Source organism: Saccopteryx leptura, chromosome 6, assembly GCF_036850995.1.
Source record: "Saccopteryx leptura isolate mSacLep1 chromosome 6, mSacLep1_pri_phased_curated, whole genome shotgun sequence".
Taxonomy (NCBI): domain Eukaryota; kingdom Metazoa; phylum Chordata; class Mammalia; order Chiroptera; family Emballonuridae; genus Saccopteryx; species Saccopteryx leptura.
In genome coordinates, this window is record NC_089508.1 from 87,472,292 (window position 1) to 87,493,445 (window position 21,154).

At 42.2% G+C, this 21,154-nt stretch overlaps 1 protein-coding gene across 1 annotated transcript in view; it reads left to right on the forward strand.

Moving 5' to 3' along the window:
* Positions 1-21,154, forward strand: part of RYR3 (ryanodine receptor 3) — a 605,631-nt gene that overhangs the window by 244,933 nt on the left and 339,544 nt on the right. The window contains 4 exon segments of the mRNA XM_066388565.1: positions 9,518-9,592; positions 12,198-12,276; positions 19,453-19,565; positions 21,026-21,125. Of these exon segments, the coding sequence (XP_066244662.1) occupies positions 9,518-9,592; positions 12,198-12,276; positions 19,453-19,565; positions 21,026-21,125 (367 nt within the window).

The following is a 21,154-nucleotide window of genomic DNA, read 5'->3' on the forward strand; positions in this document are numbered from 1 at the left end:
CAGCATTAGGCCCCTCCCCCCATTTTTGCAAATTCAGTTGATGTAAAATGATACATCAGAGTTTCTGTAATTGTCATTCTTTTCATTACTAGAGGAGATGAAATGTCTTCCATATGTTTTATTTTTATCCCTGATATGAATCACTTATTCATAAGCCTTTGCCGCTTTCTTTATTTGATGCTTGTTTTTTTGTCTACATTTCAATGAGATGTTACCCCTTTTGTCAAAGTGATACAAAGAATTTCAGTAGTGTATTAAATGTTGATGTTTCCATTGTTCTGAAGTTTCCTGATCTTGGTACAAGCTGTCTTTTGTTTTCTTCAAATTCCTCTGTACTTGAAAGCATGGATAAGTATTAGATCTGTAAAGAAGTTTGGACTATTTATTACCTGCTAGTTGTTTTAGAATTTAATTTTTAAATGAAATATTTAACTCTATTACCCATCAAGACTCTATCTTTTATATTTCCTGTGGATCTTACTGAATGCTTTTCTGACTAGCTATCCACATCTCATAGAGGGGTTTGCTTAATAATTTTGCCTTCCCCCCACTGTACTGAAAATCTGCTTATTGTAGCTGCATTTTAGATTTATTTATGGACTGCCTACATTGTGCTACATTCTTCTTTTTGAGCCACTACCAAAATGAATTAATTTTGCTTCTTACTGTTTATATTTCTAGATTAATTTTATAGAAATTTTGTTCAATTCCAAAATACCCTATTGGAATTTTTATTAAAATTGCATTAAATCTGCATAAGTTAAATTTAGAAGGACAAGCCTCTACAAGTATTACTAGTATTCTCATTCTATAACAATGAGAATATCACCAAATCAAATTTCATTTTATAGAATAAAGGTTTATGGTTTCATTTTAGAGAGGTAGCTCAGGTTCATTTTAAAGGTGTAGCTCATCATCTGAGTAAATTCCTACAACTGTAATATCTTGTAGCAATTATGAATAGAATCTTTCATTCCGTTTCGAACTGAAAATACTGAGTGAATTGCATTTGTTCCTCCTGTTCAGTGTTACTGGGGTGTTTTTGTTTTGGTTTTTGGTTTCAGATTTTTTTTTTTTTACTTATATAGTATCATTATTATTTAGTTATCAAAGTAAACCTCCTGGACAATATAAAGGGCCTCTAGCGGCCCTGGCCAGTTGGCTCAGCGGTAGAGCATCGGCCTGGCGTGCGGGGGACCCGGGTTTGATTCCCGGCCAGGGCACATAGGAGAAGCGCCTATTTGCTCCCCCCCCCCTTCCTCTCTGTCTTTCTCTTCCCCTCCCGCAGACAAGGCTCCATTGGAGCAAAGATCGCCCAGGCATTGGGGATGGCTCCTTGGCCTCTGCCCCAGGCGCTAGAGTGGCTCTGGTCGCGGCAGAGCGACGCCCCAGAGGGGCAGAGCATCGCCCCTGGTGGGCATGCCGGGTGGATCCCGGTTGGGCGCATGCGGGAGTCTGTCTGACTGTCTCTCCCCGTTTCCAGCTTCAGAAAAAAAAAAAAAATACAAAAAAAAAAGGGCCTCTAGCACGTTCAAGAGATGGTATTCTGGGACTTCCTGGGAAGCTTTTCTTTTTCTCTGATAACCTAAAAGACTGGACTGGAAGTGGGGCTGGGAAGGAAGGGAAATGAATGCACACGGGCACACCTGGAATATGATGTCATGCTCACAAGCCCTCCCAAGGGGGTGGCCCCTGTAGCTCTCCAGGGTTACGCTAAACTCAGCAAGGAGCCTTCCTAGAGCCTGGGACCCCCCAAAGCACAACTTTTCCCTTCAGATGAAAGGAGGAGGCAGTTCAGAGATCTAAGAGTCTTGAAAGATGTATGTGTGCATGGAGGGAAGCAGATTCTCCCTCTTCATTGCTGTATCAGGCTTATCTTACTAGGAGGCAGAGCCTCTGGGGACCACCAAAAGAAAGGTCAGCGATAGAGTTAATGTTGAAATTACTGGCAAGATGATTGAGGTAATGATCTAGTGGAACAGTTTTCCTCTGGACATGACATCAGGGCACTTTACCAGCTTAGCCCTGCCCCACCTCCCACCCCACTCCATCCTATAAGGTGGTACTAAATATTCTCCCACTGCCAGTAACCACAGCCAAGGGCACTGGTGGCAGAGACAGGGCTGCCATCCCGATAAAGTCTCATAGTCTTGATGTCTGGGTCCTCCTTGTGAATATATTGATGCAGCCCTCTTTCCTGGATGTTATTCCAGAAATAGCATCAAATTGTAAGAGGAGTAAAATTTGTACTTAGACCCAAATTCAAATCCAAGCTCATAAGATGACTGTGGGAAAGTTTCTCTGTTCCCATGTGTAAAAGAGAAACAAAAGGACCACCCCCCTCCCATTACTACAGTGTGTCCGTAAAGTCATGGTGCACTTTTGACCGGTCACAGGAAAGCAACAAAAGACGATAGAAATGTGAAATCTGCACCAAATAAAAGGAAAACTCTCCCAGTTTCATACCTATTCAGTGCAGTTCAATGTGGACTCACGCACAGATTTTTTAGGGCTCCATAGGTAGCTATCCCGTATAGCCTCTACAGACTCGTCACTGACTGATGGCCTACCAGAACGGGGTTTCTCCACCGAACTGCCGGTTTCCTTCAACTGCTTATCCCACCGAGTAATGTTATTCCTATGTGGTGGCACTTCGTTATAAACGCGCCGATACTCACGTTGCACTTTGGTCACGGATTCGAATTTAGTGAGCCACAGAACACACTGAACTTTCCTCTGTACCGTCCACATCTCGACTGGCATGGCCGTGGGCTGCTCCGCTGTATACACAGTGTTACATCATCATCTGCACATGCGCACATGCTGCCACATCATCCTGCAGAAGCTAGGAGGGCTTTCCTTTTATTTGGTGCAGATTTCACATTTCTATCATCTTTTGTTGCTTTCCTGTGACCGGTCAAAAGTGCCCCATGACTTTATGGACACACTGTATTCATTCAGGAAAAATGAATATGAAATACGAGTGAGTGCCTCCTATGTGCTGGGCGTGATAAAAGTGGTGTCGGTGAAGTTAGGAACACAGCAGAGATTCACAGTGCCTATGTCCATAGGGAGGGCAGGTATACATCATAAATACCATGGGAATTCACTCCAGCTAATAATGAATGCTGTGAGAAAGAGCAGAACAGAAAAATGAGGTCGTGTAAGGGTGACTGTTCTTTTAGAAGGAGTGACAAGAGAAGATGTCTCTAATGAGTTACCTGAGCACAGAACTGAAAAAGTGGGAATGCACCGTGAGAATACACAGGTGCAAGGCACAGGACAGGAGTAACACGCGAGCAAGGCCCTGCAGCGGAGCGTGCTTGTGTGATGGAGAGAGGAGGGCCCCCGTGACGGGAGCAGAGGGGATGATGGGAGGGTGCCTGGTAGGTGGTGAAGTCAGAGAAGAGGAAAGAACCAGATCCACTGTGGTTGCAAGAACAGCCAGGAGGCCAGACCCAGCCTAAGGCCTGTTTATGTCTAGAACCTCTAGATAAAAATGTCTTTTACATTTTGGAAAAGTTATTTAAAATAAAGACAACGACTATAACAGAGACCATATACATCCTGCCAAGCCTAAAATATTTATTATCTGCGATTTTATTTACTTTTTTGTTGTTGTTATTCATCTTTCCCATCCTATATTTTAAATGACATTTATTGGAGTGACATTGGTTAATAAGATTTTATAGTTTCAAGTGTACAATTCTGTGATACATGATCTGTATGTTGCATTGTATACCCAGCACCCAAATTCAAACAATCTTCTGTCACCATATATTTAACCCCCTCTACCCTTTACTTCCCCCCTTCCCTCTGGTGACCATCATACTGTTACGTGTGTCTATGAGTTTTTGTTTTGTTTCTCTTTTTTTTTCCTACAGAGACAAAGAGAGAGTCAGAGAGAGGGACAGATAGGGACAGACAGACAGGAACGGAGAGAGATGAGAAGAATCAATCACTAGTTTTTCATTGAAACACCTTAGTTGTTCATTGATTGCTCTCACATGTGCCTTGACAGTGGACCTTCAGCAGACCGAGTAACCCCTTGCTCGAGTCAGCAACCCTGGGTCCAAGCTGGTGAGCTTTGCTCAAACCAGAAGCCTGCGCTCAAGCTGGCAACCTCCGGGTCTTGAACCTGGGTCCTCTGCATCCCAGTCTGATGCTCTATCCACTGTGCCACCGCCTGGTCAGGCATGTTTTATTTCTCTTGTTTGTTAATTTGTTGCTTTCAGTTTTATATTCCACATATGAGTGAAATCATAAGGTTCTTAACTTTCTCTGTCTGACTTAGCATGATATTCTCAAGGTTATCCACTTTGTCACAAGTGGCAGTGTTTCATCTTTGCTTATGGCTGAATAGTGTTCCTTTGTATATATGTACCGCATCTTCTTTATCCAGTCTTCTACTGAAGGACACTTTGGTTGTTTCCATGTCTTCGCCACCATGAATAATGTTGCAGTAAACATAGGGGTGCATATATCTTTGCAAATAAATGTTTTCAAATTTTGGGGGTAGATACATAGAAGAGGGATTACTGGGTTATATGGTAACTCTGTTCTTCATTTCTTGAGGAACTGCTGTACTGTTTTCCATAGTGGCTGTCCCAGTTTACATCCCCACCAGCAGAGAGTGAGGGTTCCTTTTCTTCCATAATCTCTCCAACAATTGTTACTTGTCAATAACAGCCAGTTTAACAGGTGTGAGGTGGTATCTCATTGTTGTTTTGATTTGCATTTCTCTAATAACTAGTGAGATTGAGCATCTTCTCATATTTCTGTTGGCCATTTCTATTTATTCTTGGAATCCAAAAACATATAATGGAGTAAAGAAAGCCTCTTTAAGAGATGGTGCTGAGCAGTTGCCGAGACATGGAAACAAGCAAAGTGTACTTTAATAGAGGATTGGATAAAGTAGATGTGGTACATATATACATGGAACACTACTCAGCCATAAGAAATGATGACATAGTGACATTTACAACAACATGGATGGACCTTGCAAACAGTATACTGAGTGAAATAAGTAAATCAGAAAAAGCTAAGAACTATATTATTTCACACATAGTGGGATATAAAACTGAGACTCATGGATATAGATAAAAGTGAGGTGGTTACAAGGGGGAAGGGGATGTGGGGGAGCAGGTTGGGTGAGAGGATGAGGAGAAGGATGCAAAGGACAAATATAAGGTGACAAAATTATTTGACTTTGGGTGATGGGTATACAACATAATCAACAGTTCAAATGCTGTAGAAATGTTTACTTTAAACTTATGTACTCTTATTGATCAACGTCACCATGCTAATTTTCTCAATAAAATATAAATATTAAAATTATTTTAAATAAAATAAAATGAAAAAGAAAAAGAGATGGTGCTGAGAAAATTGGAAAACCACATTGGAGAAGAATAAATTTCAACTACTATTTGTCCCTTTATATAAAAATTAACTCAAAATGGATGTAGACCTAAATTTAAGACCTGACACTATCTGGTCTTTTATAGAGAAAATCCTGATGCAGGGCCTGAGATGCTGTGATGAGGATGTTATACTTCCAAATGTGAAAGGAAGCCATGGAAGGTTGGAGGGTTGAGCAAGAAAGTAATGCGATGTGATCAATGGTCTTTAAAGGATGCTGTGGCTGCCATATTAACTCAGAATATAAATGGGGGGGACAGCAGGAAGCAGAGCTGGGAACTGTGACTATGGTCCAGGTGAGAAGGGCAGTGGGTTGGACTAGACTGGTTACAGTCAGGTGCTGAGAAGTGGATGCAGAATATATTTGAAGGTGGAAGCAAAGGGGCTTTGGATTGACTGTGGAGTGTGAGGAGAGGGAGAAAGGAGTAAAGAATGGCTCCAAAATTTTCAGTCCCTATGCTCTACTTTTGTTGTCATGGAAATTGAATGAGAGTGATCTTTTCTGCCCCTAGGGTTTAACACCTCCAGGTTTTCCTCCATTTTGCAGTCAGGATTATCTCCCTAAAGTACAGTTTGATTGTGACACTCTTCTCCCAAAACCCTACACCAGTGTCTCCTTAGCTATAGAACAGGCAGTCAGAGCCCTCCATAACCTGACCACCCACCACATCTGTGTCCTGACTTGTTTCTAGCTGTTTCCTTTCATTGACCCCAACACTGCTCAGTGAAATAGTCTGCTAGTCCCCATGTACACTTCATACTTTTCACCTCCAGGTCTTCGCCCACAGGGATTCCTCTTTCTTACCATTGTTACATGTCAACAGTCCTATCAGAACATATGGTCTACCCCAGTGGTCCCCAACCCCCGGGCCGTGGACTGATACTGGTCCGTGGGCCATTTGGTACCGGTCCGCAGAGAAAGAATAAATAACTTACATTATTTCTGTTTTATTTATATTTAAGTCTGAACAATGTTTTATTTTTTAAAAAATGACCAGATTCCCTCTGTTACATCCGTCTAAGACTCACTCTTGATGCTTGTCTCAGTCACGTGATGCATTTATCCGTCCCACCCTAAAGACCGGTCCATGAAAACATTTTCTAACATTAAACTGGTCTGTGGCCCAAAAAAGGTTGGGGACCACTGGTCTACCCTGTTGATAAAGCTATTCCTTAACACCCTATTTTCCCTCCTGGTCTGTTCCAGTGCTCTGTGTCTTCAGTTCTTTTAACAGACATGTTGTTTCTATTTGTAATGTGATTTTTTATATGCAAGTCTTATCTCCCCTACCAGACAATACAAAAGGAGACAATATAACGTACCGCGAAGTTACTTGTCTTTGTTAAATCCCAACCCCGCACTTGGAACCTAGACAACTTTAAGAAAATCACTTCCTCTCTCTAAGCCTCAGTTTGTGTTGCTGTAAAATGGAGATAATTACCATAGTTACTTCCCAGCACTAATTAAGAAGATAGAATGAGTTGATTCATATTCAACACTTAGTGTCATTCTGTGCCTGCTATGTAATTAAAGCCCATTCAATTCCAACTCTAAGAATTCACCTTCATTGAGGAGCTAAGGAAATACTGTTTATCCTGTTTTCCTGGTGCTTCATAAACTAGTTTTGTACACAGTAGGCTAATGAATAAGTTATGAAAAGTAGAGCAAAATGAGCTCAAGTCTGGAGTTAGCTCTGAGTGCAGTTCCCACTGCCACATCCAACTGTATGACACATGACAAGGCACCCTCTTGGAGCTTCAAATTCTTCACGTTTGAAACGGGGAAACCATTTCTAACTTGAAGGGCTATGAGAATGAGCTATGACGGTACGTAAAGCATCTGATATAGAGCGTGTGCCCACCAGTAGCTCTCAGAGGGTGATGATGATCAAAGCTTCTGCAGAGAAAACTCGACCCTTCTAGCACGGAAGCTTGGTTATGCCTTAAAGTGGTAGTTTTCAAACTGGTCACGGGACCAGCAGCATCAGTGTCATGTCCCCTGTAACTTCTTAGGAATGCAACTTGTCAGGCTGCACCCAGGCCGGGTGGGACAAACACTGTGGAATGGAGTCAGCAGCCTATGTTTTAACCAGCTGATTGCACCAGCATCCAAGAAACACTGCCTTACGGAAGGAGGAGTTGGGGTGTGAAGGAACTGCCAGGGCTGTGATGTCCCATTCAACCCCAGTGGGATACTTAAGTGTCCCTGCTTTTCTGTTGTCACCAGAATAAAGGACATTAGGGCCAGGAGATATTTGCAGCAGTCTCAGAGAAGGGAGGAGCAAAAGCTCTTTAGTGCCACATTTTGGGGTCAGCAGCTCTTGACTCTTCTGACTACTCCCAGACCTGATAGAAATGAAGATGAATTAGAGGCAGGTGTGACCCATGGTCAACCCTAGGAAATATAATATAATTTAGTCTGTAGTTCAGTCTGAGACATGGGTCTAGCTTGTGAACTTGGGAACATACACCCACAACATAAGCCATCAGGAGCTATCAGCTAACTTGTGCTAATCAAATGTACAGTGAAACTATCAGTTGGACTGACAAAGTATGAACATTATTTAGTATGACTAATTTTAACTAAGCTCTTAACACATAACTACTGCAACTAAAGTTTAAATGATTCCAAGCAATTGGAAATATTGTGAAAAACATTTAATTTCTCCATAGTGTTAAAGTCTGGAGAGCACTTAAATATCTCCATAGCTACAGTTATGTGTAATTATATAACTACACACACACACACACACACACACACACACACACACACACACACGTATTTATCTGCTTTTTCTAAAATGACACATTTGTCCTTTCTCTTTTCTTTAGGCTCATTGTATGACATGAAAAATCATCTTTGACAGAGTGATTCTCATAATCCAAATGCAGTTGAAATAAAATTACTCCAGGCTTTATTATCTAAACCTCTGCCTTTCCTCCACCCCACTGGCTCTCCCTCCATCGCTCATGGCTCTGATGGAGGGCGGACCCGGGAGAGGAGCAGAAGCCCACCCAGCCGCTGGGCTGGGAGTCCATAGCTCTGAATAGATTGTGATGCATAAGAGATGTCCTTGGCATATAGAAGGGAAATGCATATAGAAGGGAAATGCTATCTTTTCTCTTTATAAATTATTTTAATCACAGATCTTGGATTCTCTTCTTGTGTGTGTTTGGGAATAGGTGGCTTGTATGTAAATATTTTTTCCTAAAAGGGCTGTGTGATCAAAATAATTTGACTATCTCTGAAGGCAGATTAACATGACAGGGAGAGATTGGGTAAAAGGTTGAAAATATTGATGCCAAAAATTTCTTGAGTTTTCTGTGGATTTCTGTTTTCCTACTCAACTGGAATAATCATTTTTTCTTATATAGTGCTATTCAGTTGAGATGGTTACATGGGAATGAGACTGGGGGAGACGTGGGAAGCAGAGGCCAGGGCTTTATGGTGGGCTGCTCGTGCCTGTGCTCCCTCTGCTCCTGGTCGGGCCCCCTGCGTGAGCAGCCACAGTGGAGCTGCCTGGTCAGGCAGTGAAGCCGTCTAGATGGGCCCTCGACTGAAGTTGCCTTTTTAAAGTCTCGATGCCCAAACTAGCTCTCATTGGTGAGACTGGGGGAATAGGACCCATTGAAGTGAGTGGCAGAAGGCACAGAGCCTTGAAGGGCAAAGAGCACAAGGCACAGGATGTGACCGCACGCCTGCCCCCGAGCTGCCTCTCTGTCGCTAGGCTGCAGTTACATCACATTTGTTTCTCTCTCACTCCGAATGCTTCTGAGAAGTTTCAAAGGAAGGTAAGCAGTACCTGTTCCATTTCCTTGTTGCTCTGGTAGAATAGCTCTGAGTTTCTGCTGATCCCAGGCAGGGGCTGTTTGGAGGAGAGGTCTGTCCCCACAATCCCTCTCCCCAAGGATGTTGCATGACGGTGATCATGAGTCTTTCCCCTGCCTGTCACTTGGCTCTTCTTCTAGAATGAATTCCTTCGAGCTTGGCAATGTGTCTTTTCTTTGTAGTTTGTCTTATAGAATTCTGGTGCTGCTTTGCTTTAAGAGAAGGCACGCACTGGCCCGTGCTGACACTCTCCCTCCCCCTTCCCCACAGGCAGCACAAGGGGGTGGCCACAGGACCCTGCTGTATGGCCACGCGATTCTCCTGCGGCACTCTTTCAGCGGAATGGTAAGCACATCCGGGTGTCCACTTTCACCCTTCAAGGAGGAGGGGAAGGGTAAAGAAAGGATAAAGTACAGGAAACCAGTCAGTGTCTAGATCGAGTTAGCAGTGAGAGTAATATGGAATGTAGATAATTATAGCACATCATTGTCTTGGCATTTTCTTCTTAGAACTTACCTCGATTTGCAGGTATATATTTGTATTTGCATAATGTCCAGCAATTGTCCTCTTCCCCACTCCATGAGTAAAGGACCATGTCTTGTTTATTTAACTACACCTAATCCTACCAAGTACAGTACCTTGACATACTAGATGCTCAGTAAAGATTTCCTGACTTGGCCCTGGCCGGTTGGCTCAGTGGTAGAGCGTCGGCCTGGTGTGCAGAAGTCCCGGGTTCGATTCCCGGCCAGGGCACACAGGAGAAGCGCCCATCTGCTTCTCCACCCCTCCCTCTCTCCTTCCTCTCTGTCTCTCTCTTCCCCTGCCGCAGCCGGGGCTCCACTGGAGCAGAGATGGCCCAGGCGCTGGGGATGGCTCCTGGGCCTCTGCCCCAGGCGCTAGAGTGGCTCTGGTCGCAACAAAGCGATGCCCTCTGGTGGGCAGAGCATCGCCCCCTGGTGGGCGTGCCAGGTGGATCCCAGTTGGGTGCATGTGGGAGTCTGACTGTCTCTCCCCGTTTCCGGCTTCAGAAAAATACAGAAAAAAAAAAAAAAAAAAAGATTTCCTGACTTGATCAAGTAAACTGGGGGTGGGGGAGGGAGTAACTGACTTCCTAAGTACAGAAGGATAACCAACATAGGAGGAAAATCAACCAAATGGGACTTTTTGTTCAATTTCTCCTCTTTTACTAGTGAAAGGAAATGGGATGATAAGCATTGCCTTCTGTCCTGGAGTAATTTGAGAGTATTATATTAATCCAGGGGCAGGAGAAAGCTAATCAGGCTATAACTAATAAGGATCTAGAACCAGAATTAACTCAAATGGCAAATTGTTGTGTAACTTCAATTTTTTTTCAAGTTTTAAATAAATTTGTAGAATAGCTATATGGCAAATCTTTGGTAGGAGTTATTAAGAATATTGTGATCTCAATCAACTATAATACGTGCCAACTCTAATAACATTAACTCCCAGTCCCTACTTGTATCATCCTCGCTTATTATCAGTGTAAGAAAGATTTGTCTTCTTTCTGTGATGGGAAACTGGTACATGCTTTCAAGGCCTCATTTTCACACTTGCACACCTGCAGCACACTGCAAAGTTCAGCTCAAGGCCTGAACTACCAAATTGGCAGCAGGAGCAGCAGCTGCCTCTTAAATAATTTATCTATTGCAGCATTTCTTTTTCTGAGCATTGGTAAGTTGACCTTTTCAGCTTGAACATTTATCTGTTGTAGTCCTTCATGGTAAAGGCCTGAGAGCAAAAAATGACCAGACAGAAGTTATCCGAGGAGGAGATGGGGACATTTAGAGAGTGGGGAACTTTGTACCAGAACAATCTTTAGAACAGAGAAGTGACCACTTATCTTTCAGAATCTGGTGCTTATCCATAAAAAGGAAATCTGAATACTTCTTTTTCTACATAAATACAATGAATAAAACCTCAAGCAGCCCACTCTCCTGGCCTTGGAAACTCAGGCTAACATCATGGTAGAGATATGAAGGCTTCTGTTATTTATCATTAGATTTACTGCCCTCCCCCCCCCCCAAATCCCACCCACAGTTAACGCAGACTCTATACTGCTCCTTTTAGGGACAGCTCTGAGAATAAAGCCCATAGCTATGACTCTGTACAATGCAAGTGGCAGAGAACCAGGAGTATAAGCCAGAAAGCACGTTCCAAGTGCATATCTGCCTCCCAGTCTCATGTGAAGGTCAACTGCTGTGCCTGTCAATACAGGAGACAGGGAACAGGCCTGGGTATTCCCCCCTTTTTAGTTATTTTACAAATCATTGTTAACTTTTGCATGCACATGTATTTTTATAATTGGAAAAATATAGACACTATTTAAGGAGTTTTAATGCTCACAGAAAATTTTAAAAATGGGTAATAAAGAGAAGTAGAGGAATCACCCTGCTCTCTGCCACTGTCCAGAAATAACTTCTGCAATCCATTCAGTGTCATTTCTTTCAGCCTCATTGCTAGGCATTTAAATTTTGCATACACATTACATATACAAATACTATTTTGTATTCTATGCTCTTACACAATCTTGATAAACAATTAATGGTAAATTATGGTAACAGAATATTTCATAAAATGAATTACCAAAGTTTATCAATCCTTCTATTACTGTCAGTCATTTATGTTCCATTTTTTTTGTCCCCAATTTAAAAGTTTCTCAGAATATCTTGGAAATAAAGCATATTTGATGCCTCAAACTTATTTCTATTACATACAGTTCCATAAGTTGTCACTAGGTCATCATTAAGAACATCTTTGAGGGTATAAATATATTATAAACGTAAATTCAAATAGCATTATAATAATGCACAAGATAAGTCCTTTTCACAGTAGCACAATGTTGACATTGACCACTGGAAGCCAACTAGAAGCAAGATGCTGGACCAGACGGAAGAGTAGCACCTCACCAGCATCTACTCTTGTTTCACAGTATCTCACATGTTTGACCACATCAAGATCCCAGACAGATAAACTCGCCTTTGATGTGGGTCTACAGGAACATGCCACAGGTAAGTCCACATTCCCAGATCTCTTGCTTAGTGGGGTCTTCGTCTATGGACTCTTGAAAAGGATACTGAATACGTTATTCATTTGGGATTCCAAACCAACTAACTGGTCGGGTCAAGATAGAGGTCTGACAAAATTTTGGAGAACGATAAAGAATGTATAATAGGAACTAAGAATAAGAGAACATAATGCTTTAAGCACAGCCTGCCAGTCTCAAATATAAACAATTTTTTAGGGTCAATTACTGAAAATAAGTAGTGAAGTTATTCCTGATAAAAACCATTGGTGGCCCTGGCCAGTTGACTCAGTGGTAGAGCATCAACCCAGCGTGTGGAAGTCCCGGGTTAAATTCCCAGTCAGGACACACAGGAGAAGTGCTCATCTGCTTCTCCACCCTCCACCCTCTTCTTTCTCTCTATCTCTCTCTTCCCCTCCCACAACCAAAGCTCCATTGGAGCAAAGTTGGCCCTGTGCTGAGGATGGCTCTGTGGCCTCTGCCTCAGTCGCTAGAATGGCTCTGGTTACAACAGAGTGATGCCCCAGATGGGCAGAGCATTGCCCCCTGGTGGGCATGCCGGGTGGATCCCGGTCGGGCGCATGTGGGAGTCTGTCTGACTGCCTCTCCATTTCTAACTTCAGAAAAAAAAAAGAAAAAGAAAACTGGTATTGCTTGCCATAAAAGTAAATATAATAAGAAACTTATGTCATTAAATAATTGAAGTGATGGTGTCAAATATTAACAAAGTATTAATGCCATAAACTCTCTCCAAATTTAAAACTTTTTCTGATTGAATTAGAAGGTTTAAAGCACTAATAAAAAGAAAATAAAGATCTCACTATATGATTTAATGTCTCTTAGTTTTCTTTAGTTAGTCAAAAATATTGACAGTCAAGATAACTCTAGTTATTTATGTCATAATTATATTTATAGTATTAAAGAAGGGTCTGACTTGTTACAAAGACCAGTGGAGTAGTGGATTGAAATTGAGAGGAGGTGCCTTTTTTCTCAATAAGGGAAACCACTTTGTAAGGCTTACAATTCCCCAGCAGAGGAACAGCTGGCCTTCAGATGCAGGGTGCTCCCTGTGTCTGGAAATAATCATGGGCAATCTGACCATCTGCCAAGGGCATGGCATATGGAATTTCTGCTCATTTTAGAGGTTGAGCTGTGTAACAATCAGTATATTCTTGGTTGAGAGCAGCAGAAACTGATTCAGGTTGACTCAAGCAGAATGAGAATTTACTGGAAGAGCGTGAGGTAGGATCTGCTCTAAAGCTGAAGTCCCAGGCTTGGAAAAGGTACAGGGACAGAGGGAGACCAGGGAGGAGAAAACAGCCTAGGTCACAGTGCAGAAAGTCTTCTTGATGCAGTCTTTAACATCATAACATTTTCCCCAAAATAGGAGGAGGAGATTTTATTGTTGGGTAGTAGCCAAAGTCCATGTGGATGTTCTATAAGAGAATGATCCAGATTATCTGATTTTACAGACGAAGTGGGGAACAATCCAAAGTGTAAAACCATGTGCACCTGCTGTTTCTGCATCACAGTCAGTGGTGTCTAAGAATGAATGCCTGAGGAGAGGCCGCTTCTCTTCCCCTCCTCCTTTTGTACAAAGCACAAAAGTGAATCTGCCTCTGTTTATTATGGGTATTTTTTTTTCCTAAAATAAGATTATATTTGAATTTGTTTGAGGTTGCTTCACTTTTAGCTAGTGTTATTTTTAAAATATACTTCCCTATAAGGTGTTGTCAACATTTTCTGAAAATTATGAAATGAGTGAAGTACCACACTCTCTGAATGTAAGTTGGCCTCTAAGTATAAACTAGCTGTCTTGAAGCACATCATTAGAAAGTTATATGAAGTCATTCTATTTACATCAGTGGTAGTCAACCTGGTCCCTACCGCCCACTAGTGGGCATTCCAGCTTTCATGGTGGGCGGTAGCGGAGCAACTAAAGTATAAATAAAAAAATGGATTTAACTATAGTAAGTTGTTTTATAAAGATTTATTCTGCCAAACTTAGCGAAAATCCGACATAAAGTACTTGGTAAGTAATTAATATTATATGCTTTAACTTGCTGTAACTCTACCTCATAAATTTTATAAAGTAAAGTTACTTCCCTACTTTATAAATCACCATTACTATGGAACCAGTGGGCAGTTAGAAAATTTTACTACTAACAGAGATACAAAAGTGGGCGGTAGGTATAAAAAGGTTGACTACCCTTGCAATTGATAAAATGACCTTAGACATTTTGAGAGTTGAGAAGAAGTCAAGAAATACCACTTTCTAGTCACGTGTTCAGGCATTTTATTTTAAATAATAGAGCCTCTAATAAAAACATGGAAATTGCATCAGATATTACTCTTTCCAGTGCTTTTTTCTAAATTTCTAAAATCAGACATGGTATGAAGTATGCCAACAGATGAAGGCCTGAACCAACCCAAGTTCAAGTTGGCTGATCAGAAGCTGTCTTTGGCAGAAGACAGGTGAAAAAGTTGACCAATTGTTTTTGAAAACCTAGAGCCTTTTAAAATAATTTATATTACCTCCCTCACCTGAACCCATTTTATACTCTCCTTGAAGAAGGCCAGCTTGGTATTTGTGAGGGATAAGGGGAATGAGGGTACAACTCAGATAAGTTTCAATGTTGCCTGGAGAGCATCTTCCCACTTCAGGAGGTTCATTCAGAATCCAACAGAGTACCATCCTGGTAGGACAGAGTACCGTAGTGTCCTACCAGGTCATTCTATGAGTGCACTTTTGACTCAGAAACCAGTTCTAAGTTGAAAACAAGTAAATGCTCAATAGCTGAGTTGAATCTCTACAACAATGAGAGGAGAAGTATGGAGGTAGTTTCTTGAACAATTATGAAATTCCCGTTACATAGACGATATTAATTTGACTTACTTAAAAAAAACTGGTGATCATTTGCCCTTGATTTCTTTCTGTTATCCTTTTAAGGGTTTTCATAATTCTTGTTTTGTTTTTAGCATTTAGAGATAGCTTTAGGTTTAGACTTAGGAGGAAATAAATATATAAAAAAAACAAGCTTTTAGTGTTTTTCTTTCATATATTTTAGGGTCATCAACTGGCCCATATCCTGTTGATTCTGGGAATGGCCCTGACCCTGAGCTCTTCACAGTAGAGGTCAGAAGAATGAGTAGACTCTTCCTCCATTTACCTGTTTAAGACCCACTTTATTCCCCACAAAATGACCCACATTATCCCAAATGCCCTTAGAGTCCAAAGTATATGATACATATAAATATCATTTTCCCTGCAAATATAGAGGTCAACTGCTTTTGTCATGAAAATTTAAATTTAAAATAATGACATTTAATCGAAGTAATCCCTGTACATCGTTTAAAGAAATAAAGGGGGCCCTGGCCGGTTGGCTCAGCGGTAGAGCGTTGGCCTGGCGTGCGGGGGACCTGGGTTCGATTCCTGGCCAGGGCACACAGGAGAAGTGCCCATTTGCTTCTCCACCCCCCCCCCTCCTTCCTCTCTGTCTCTCTCTTCCCCTCCCGCAGCCAAGGCTCCATTGGAGCAAAGATGGCCCCGGGCGCTAGGGATGGCTCCTTGGCCTCTGCCCCAGGCGCTAGAGTGGCTCTGGTCGTGGCAGAGCGACGCCCCGGAGGGGCAGAGCATCGCCCCCTGGTGGGCAGAGCGTCGCCTCTGGTGGGCGTGCTGGGTGGATCCCGGTCGGGCGCATGCGGGGAGTCTGTCTGACTGTCTCTCCCCGTTTCCAGCTTCAGAAAAATACAAAAAAAAAAAGAAAAAGAAATAAAGGGTCCTCCTATGCTTATGGCAGCCATCAGTCTCCTGCCCTACCCCTTCCTGCTCCAGATCCTTGCTTTGCTTCGGGGCATCTCCTTCCAGTTCCTCTAGTATTGTTTTCCATTTTTTCATGAATAATAGAGTATACTATTTTGTTATTCTTTCCAGATTATGTATTATCTATTGATGATTCCAAATGAATAATGAAAAGTGACTCTTATGTTCCACTTTTCCGTCTTCTTCCCACCACCTTTACATATTTACCTGTAACTACTGAGTCAATATTATCTACTTATATTGATATAACTGCGAATTTTATTTGCAAGTGAGAGCTGCAAATATACTCTGCTCAGTTCACTTTATTGTATTATCTTTTCTTTGCAGCAAATAATAATTGCCTTATTTGTTTGTTATTTTCTGTGGCTCAGTCATTCATTCATCTCTAAACTATCCCATAGAATGGACACTCTCCCATGACTAGACTCAACCACATTAGCTGTTCTCTCAGCTCCATCTTCTTAGAAACACCGACTATCATCAGGAAATCCCCTCTGCTCCTCTCCTAGATTCCTTGTTTCCTGGATCTTGTGTTTCTCTCTCTCATTGGTTTGCTACGTCACTTTAGAGGAGAACATTATCCAGTAGCTTTTACAGAAAAGATTCATGGTAGGTAGATTGTCATCTGAAAAAACTGTTAATTCCAGCTTCACAAGCCATTCACAGTATATTGCATTGGAAATTTTCATTTTCTCAGCATCTCAAAAGTTTTCATCCATTTTCTCCTAGTTCATGGTCTGGCTATTGATTTCAGATCTTTTTTGTGAGTGAACTGCTTATATTTTCTGAGAGCTACTTAGACCTTCTCTTCCACCCTGATGTCTGAAATTCCACAGTGATAAGTCTGCACAAGGACCCTTTCCATTCCGTGTCTCACAGGAATGGGTCTCTCTTCTCCACTGTGCTAGGCACTTGGTAGGCCTTTTCAATCTGAAAACACTTGTCTTTCAGCTTTGGGAACATTTTAATATCATTTCTTTGTTAATTTTCTTCCTTTTCTCAGTTCTTCCTTCCTGGAAATTATCTAGATTGGTTTTCTAATTTTCTTTCTACTTCATTTCTATTTTTCTCCATTCTTTTTGGGGGGGGAGAATTTTTTAACTTAATTTTATAATCTTTGTTTCTCTCTTTTTCAGGATCAGAGAGTGTTTCTCCTTCTCTGAAGGGATCCTTCACAATACATTCCTTGGCTCATTGCTGCTTCAGTAGTGCACTTTCTCTTTTCTTTCTGAGACTATCAATTATAAGATTTTTTAAAAGATTTTTTTGGCTCTCTGTGTGATTTTTGCTTACTCTACAACCCTTCTCCCCTTTTTATTTTGTTTGTTTGTTTTTATTTTTGTTTTTCAAGAGAAAGGGACAGACAGAGACAGACAGACAGAAAGGAAGACAGATGAGAAGCATCAACTCACAGTTGTGGCACCTTAGTTGTTCATTGATTGCTTTCTCATATGTACCTTGACTAGGGGGGCTCCAGCTGAGCCGGTGACCCCTTGCTCAAGCCAGCGACCTTTGGGCTCAAGCCAGCGACCAGGGGTCATGTCTATGATCCCACGCTCAAGCCAGCAATTGTGCACTTAAGCTGGTGACCTTGGGGTTTCATATCTGGATCCTCAGAGTCCCAAACCGATGCTCTATTCAGTGAACCACTACCTGGTCAGACCCCCCCCCCCCCTTATTTGTTCCTGTTGTTCACATTGGACTTTCCTCAGATGCCAGATGCTCCTATGTCTGCATTCAACTTTAGGCCAGGCAGGAAATGCTGACTGGAAGTTCTCAGTGTACGGCTGTGGCTTTCCAGCTCCAGGACCTTAGTTTTAGGTAGTCCCGATGAGACCTAGGCATTTCACTGTAGGCACCCAAATAGCAGTGTTTTTATCTTGATGATAATGTTGGCTTCCCTGAAGAGTAATCCACAAATGTGTGAGGTTGGGGTTGGGGGAGTTTCAGCATCACAGCTGGCATTCTGGAAGCCGAGAGACGGAGGCCCCGAGAAGGGAGGCCCCCAGAACGGAGCTAGGAGCTAGTTACCAGAGAAAGCAGCTAGGAGACATAGAATTTTATAGTTATTCTCTGTCTTCAATATTATTTACTTTTTTGTTTGTTTGTGCCTGGTATTTCCAAAGTCAGACCTCTGAGTGTTTGTCATTCCAAGGACTAAAGTTCTAGTATTTGTAGGGTGGGGGAGAAAGTTGTCTCTGGCTGTGCAGGACAAAAGAAAGAGTGCAGGGGGTTAAATGTTCCTACTTTCAGCCAATTCTCCTGTATTTTTTTTGTTTTTTTATTATTATTTTCATTAAGTGAGAGGCAGGGAGGCAGGGAGACAGACTCCTGCATGCATCTGGACCAGGATCCACCCGGCAATCCCACTAAGGGGCGATGCTCTGCCCATCTGGTGCTGCTGCTCTGTTGCTCCAAACTGAGCTATTTCAACACCTGAGGCGAAGCCACAGGGCCATTCTCAGCACCCGGGGCCAAATTGCTTGAACCATTCCAGGCGATGGCTGTGAGGAAGAGAGAGAGAGGAGGGGAGAGAGAGAGAGAAGGGGGAGGGGTGGTGAATCAGATATGGTCGCTTCTCCAGTGTGCCCTGACCAGGAATTGAACCTGGGACTTCTACACGCCCGGCCGACAGGTCGACTCTCTACTGCTGAACCAACCAACCAAGGCTCAATTCTCCTGTTTTCAACCCCATCTTATACTGTTGCCTTCACAAGTAACTGTTACCTCCAATTCCAAAGATTTTCCTGGGAAATATGCAACAGGAATGGCCTTATTTCTTGACATTGACTTCTCATCCATTTTCTTACCCAAGGACATGAGGGGTAGCTCTCTCTTGGCTAGAACCATCTATTGTTTTTCCTTTTCTCAAAATGTCAGCTTTTTAAAATTGCTGTCAACTTAACATCTGCTTTCTTAGTTCTTGTAGATTTGGGTATTTTGAAAATCTTGTTTTCAGAAGAAATATTGATATTTTTGTAGAATTCTTGGAAGGGTGGAGGAAATATCAAAGTGGTCAGTAAGTAGTCCAGTGAAATTAGTTCTTAAAACAAAGCTTTGTAAGGACCTATGGAGAAAACATTATTTGTTATTAAAAATAATCAGACTTTTATAGTTTCTAGCCTCCCCTATTCTCTCCCAACACTGTCTTTCTGTCTCCAGAGAAAATGAAAATGATAAATGTAGACCAATGCAGATGCAGGGCTAACTGGGATGTTTATAGATAAATAGAAATTGTGGTCTGGGGTGGGGGGATTATTATCAGGAGCAAACAGAATGGGTGACAGAATTAGAGACTTTGGCTCTGAAGCATGACTAACTCAAGGAGTCTTGATGTAGGAGAAGCCTGTTGGTGGACCATACATCCCGCTTCCAAACAGAGGTCTGAGGGAGAAAAGGTTCGAATTGGGGATGACCTCATCCTTGTCAGTGTGTCCTCTGAAAGATACCTTGTAAGTACCTCCTAACACAGACATCTTTCGTTTTCCAAATGTGTTCCTTTAGGAATGGTTTGGTCAGGGAGAACAGAGCCACAGCAGGTTGTATAGGATGAGATAGATGCCTCTATATGGTATGCTTGAGAGGTAATTAAATCCTCTCTCCCGCTGGTAGCCCTGGGGCCTGGAATTTAACTGTGAGTTATCCTTCCAAAGTAAGGTGCTGTGCCCAGCAAACTCTCCTAAAATGCCCCAGGCACTTCCAGAGAAAGCCAACTGTTTGCACATTAGCTGCCGTGACTGTGAATTTATCACATGGTTTAGCTCTTGTCCAGTGAATAACAAGCCTGAAAGAATAGAATACAGGAAAATAAGCTTATGTTGAAGAAAGAAAAAGAATTTTAAATGTTTCAGCATGCGGTGTCATAGTGATTGGAAGATGCAGGTGAGATTTTTCCACCTGGGGACAGGTATTAGGCGAGCATCACTGACCTCAAGCACTTGGCTGATAGGAGAACGTGTGCATGTATATGGAATCCCTGGAGATAGAGAAATATCAGAGATAAGTTTCTAAGCTTCTTAGTGCAAATCCTGTTGGCAGATTTTGCATTGCCTAGACCAGGGGTCCCGAAACTATGGCCCACGGGCCACTTGAGGCCCCCTGAGGCCGTTTATTTGGCCTCCACCGCACTTCCAGAAGGAGCACCTCCTTCATTGGTGGTCAGTGAGAGGAGGGGAGATCTGCATCCTGTGCTCCTGGAGTACTGTATGTGGTGGCACCGTAAAGCGCGGCGTTGCTCACGTACAGTACTACTTCTGGTGACGCAGGACGCACGCCTCACGGCCCTGGAAGCGCATCATATCACTTGTTACGGCTAGCAGTGACAAATATGGAACCAGACATTTACCATCTCATTAGCCAAAAGCAGGCCCATAGTTCCCATTGAAATACTGGTCAGTTTATTGATTTAAATTTACTTGTTCTTTATTTTAAATATTGTATTTATTCTCATTTTGTTTTTTTAGTTTAAAATAAGATATATGCAGTGTGCATAGGGATTTGTTCATAGTTGTTGTTGTTTTTATAGTCTGAGGGACAGTGAACTGGCCCCCTGTGTAAGAAGTTTGGGGACCCCTGGCCTAGACCAAAGACGGGTCATTTTTCCCATTTGTGAGTTTCTGTATCCTAACAAGAATAAACATTTTCTAAATTCCCCTGAAATCAGGGCTCCAGCTGAAAGGATGAAGTCAACACTTGTCTGTCACCTCTGTAGCTAAGCACTTCCTCTTCCCTGAATAAGATGTCCCACTTTGAAGTTGCTTGTAGAACAGACGAAGAAATCTTTCACAGATGTGTAGAAAGAGCCAGACTATGCTGAGGCTGTTTAATTCAATCCTTGAAAGTCTAGTTGAGCTGCTTTTGTCAGAACTAGCCAAGTGACTTAATGGATGTCTCATTTCTGTTTCTGCCATAGCACCTCTCCATATCAAATGCTAACATACAAGTGGACGCCTCCTTTATGCAAACACTCTGGAACGTGCATCCTACATGCTCAGGAAGCAGCATCGAAGAAGGTGTGCTTTTTATATGCATGCAGCCCTCC